Source organism: Echeneis naucrates, chromosome 9 (genome assembly GCF_900963305.1).
Source record: "Echeneis naucrates chromosome 9, fEcheNa1.1, whole genome shotgun sequence".
Taxonomy (NCBI): Eukaryota; Metazoa; Chordata; class Actinopteri; order Carangiformes; family Echeneidae; genus Echeneis; species Echeneis naucrates.
In genome coordinates, this window is record NC_042519.1 from 7,921,533 (window position 1) to 7,923,903 (window position 2,371).

The following is a 2,371-nucleotide window of genomic DNA, read 5'->3' on the forward strand; positions in this document are numbered from 1 at the left end:
CAAAACAATATTAGCCTCTTTGCCTGAAATACTGGTTATCCACCTGACAAGATAAAGAATACATCGGCCTCCACCTCATACAGCCTGAAATATTGGCTAAATTGTAGTGAAAATACGATTCATTGGATTAATTTTTTTCATTGTTAGCCACATTGGTTGAATTCCTCCACATAGTGCATTGTGTTCTAAAGTATAGTCTAAATTGTCTAAAGACAATTATCATGCCAATGTTTTTCTGAGTAGGAGTAATCTAAGACTTCAGACAAATTCAGCAAATAACAGTTTTATTACTTAATTACACTCATCAAACAATATAAAAATCATTAAATATTCGATACTGAAGTGGCTTCATGACAGCAAACTGACTCATCTACCAAGGCATTAAAATCTATCAGTATAACATTGTTGTTTACAGCAACAATTATTTCTCACTTTCTTTGAAGGTTTCACTATCTTAAGCTCAGGAAAAGCATTACTGCATATGTCTAAGTGCACTTAAGCTGAACCAGTGGTCAGTCATCAAAGTCTGGGATATCATCATAGGAGTAGCCTGGGTAGCCCTTTGATGCATAGTAAGCAATCCGCAAATGGTATATTCCAGGCAGGAAGACAAGGATCCCAATGATGAGGACAGGGACAGTTCGGTCCGTGTGCTAAAGGAGGACAACCATTTCCTTTATTTAATCAATATAAATATATTATTTGAAAGAAAAGAAACTTTGTGCCTTGGAAAAATACTCACAGCAACTTCAAAATATCCGGCCAGGAGTAGAGCGCCAATGATGATTAACAGAGAGCCGATTAAAAAGAGAACTGTGGCCAGTGCTATGGCTTTGTATGGGACTTTGGGTGGGCTCTTTTTAAACTGTGGAGGAGCAGAAATATTTAATTAAAACACTTTTCTCACACGCAGCAGGCTTTGTGGAGCACTGCCCATTTTCCCAACTGCACAGACAAAGGTAGTCTGGCTACTAATGAACTGGAACTTCTTGCTGAAAATCTAAGTCTATGACTCAATGTTTTCCATTGAGAGGAGTTGACTTTATGAGTCCTGAAACTTCCATAATAACAGCGTGCATTTGAATATGTTAATCTTAATTAAAGTTGTGGCTGAGTTTGGTCAAGAACTAGAAGATAACCCAGATGATGTCATGTTGAGTGCGGTTATCCATGTTTGAGGCTTGGGATGACAATTGTGTAACAAGAAGAGACTGAGACACAGGGGTCACCTTGTTTAAAAGAAGTTACCGTAGCTACAGTGAGTTACATTTAGGGTAATGTAGATCAAGTGTTTTTGGAGGATGGCCCATGGAAGGCTGTAATAGCCAGGAATGATCAGCCTCGACTGTTTCATTTTTAACCTAAACCTATACTCATTTATCATGGATAAACAAAGTGTTAGTTATTTATTATCATTAGTCTAGATAGCCTATGATGGATAACTTTGTTTTCTTTTTTTCGGAATGGGTTAATTGTAGAAAATAAGCCAATCATTGCTGTTTTATTTATGATGTAAACAATATTACACTTCCCGAGCCCCTGATTGAACGTCCTGTCCCTTAGCATGTCCAACAGGGTCTGGCAGGAGGGGGCTTCATGTCTTACCTGCAGGTCAATGTAGCCGTCGTCATCAGCGGCTAACCTGGAGTAGCTAACTTTGCTGCTGGGGATGCCGTTGGTCACAAGGTTACGAGCAGGCATCTTTGTTTTCAGTGTTTCAATCAGACAGGTTCGGCTACAGAAGAACTGAAGACACGGCAGCCATCATCAGATTCACAAGTTCTCGGTATCTAAAGAAAGTACGAAAAGATTGCACGAAATCTTCTGTAGGGTCGCTGCTGTTATCTTTTTTAAGAGGTCCTGCAGCGGGTGCTGTCTGTTTACGATTTTCTCGTGGCAGTTCCGCGTTGGCTTTACTTCCGCGCATGCGCACATCAAAGCACGTTGATCCATCGGACTGCGGAAATTTTAATTCAGCTTTATAAAAAAACAAGACTTCCAGTTGGTTGGGCATAATTTATCAAAAATACTTGAATACATGAATGAAAAATTATATTCTTAATTCTGATGAGTGTCTTTCCTGCTGGTGGCTTGCAGGTCTCCATGTCACCAGAGGGGGGCGCTGTCTAGTCTCATCACAGATCAGCGTTCAGCGAGGCTCATCTGTGTATGAGGACGCTCATTTCCTGCAATGTTCTCTGAGGCCAGCTTCATTATCACACTGTGTCCTCAGAAGATACAGCTTATGTCCAGCCTGCAGATTTTTGATACGCTTTCCTGTAACAGAAGCACACACACACACTCACACACACACACACACACTCACACAGCCCTAATGTGAAGGCCGATGTTATTTCAAACAGAGAAAATT

General features: G+C 40.3%; 1 protein-coding gene across 1 annotated transcript; it reads right to left on the reverse strand.

Moving 5' to 3' along the window:
* Positions 1 to 267: 267 nt before the first annotated feature.
* tmem230b (transmembrane protein 230b) lies at positions 268 to 1,901 on the reverse strand. The gene is made up of 3 exons (XM_029511106.1): positions 1,606 to 1,901; positions 743 to 865; positions 268 to 653 (listed from the first exon to the last, which is right to left on the reverse strand). The coding sequence occupies exons 1-3, from the start codon at positions 1,699 to 1,701 to the stop codon at positions 513 to 515; spliced, it is 360 nt and encodes a 119-aa protein (XP_029366966.1). The 5' UTR covers positions 1,702 to 1,901; the 3' UTR covers positions 268 to 512.
* Between the last annotated feature and the right edge of the window lie 470 nt (positions 1,902 to 2,371).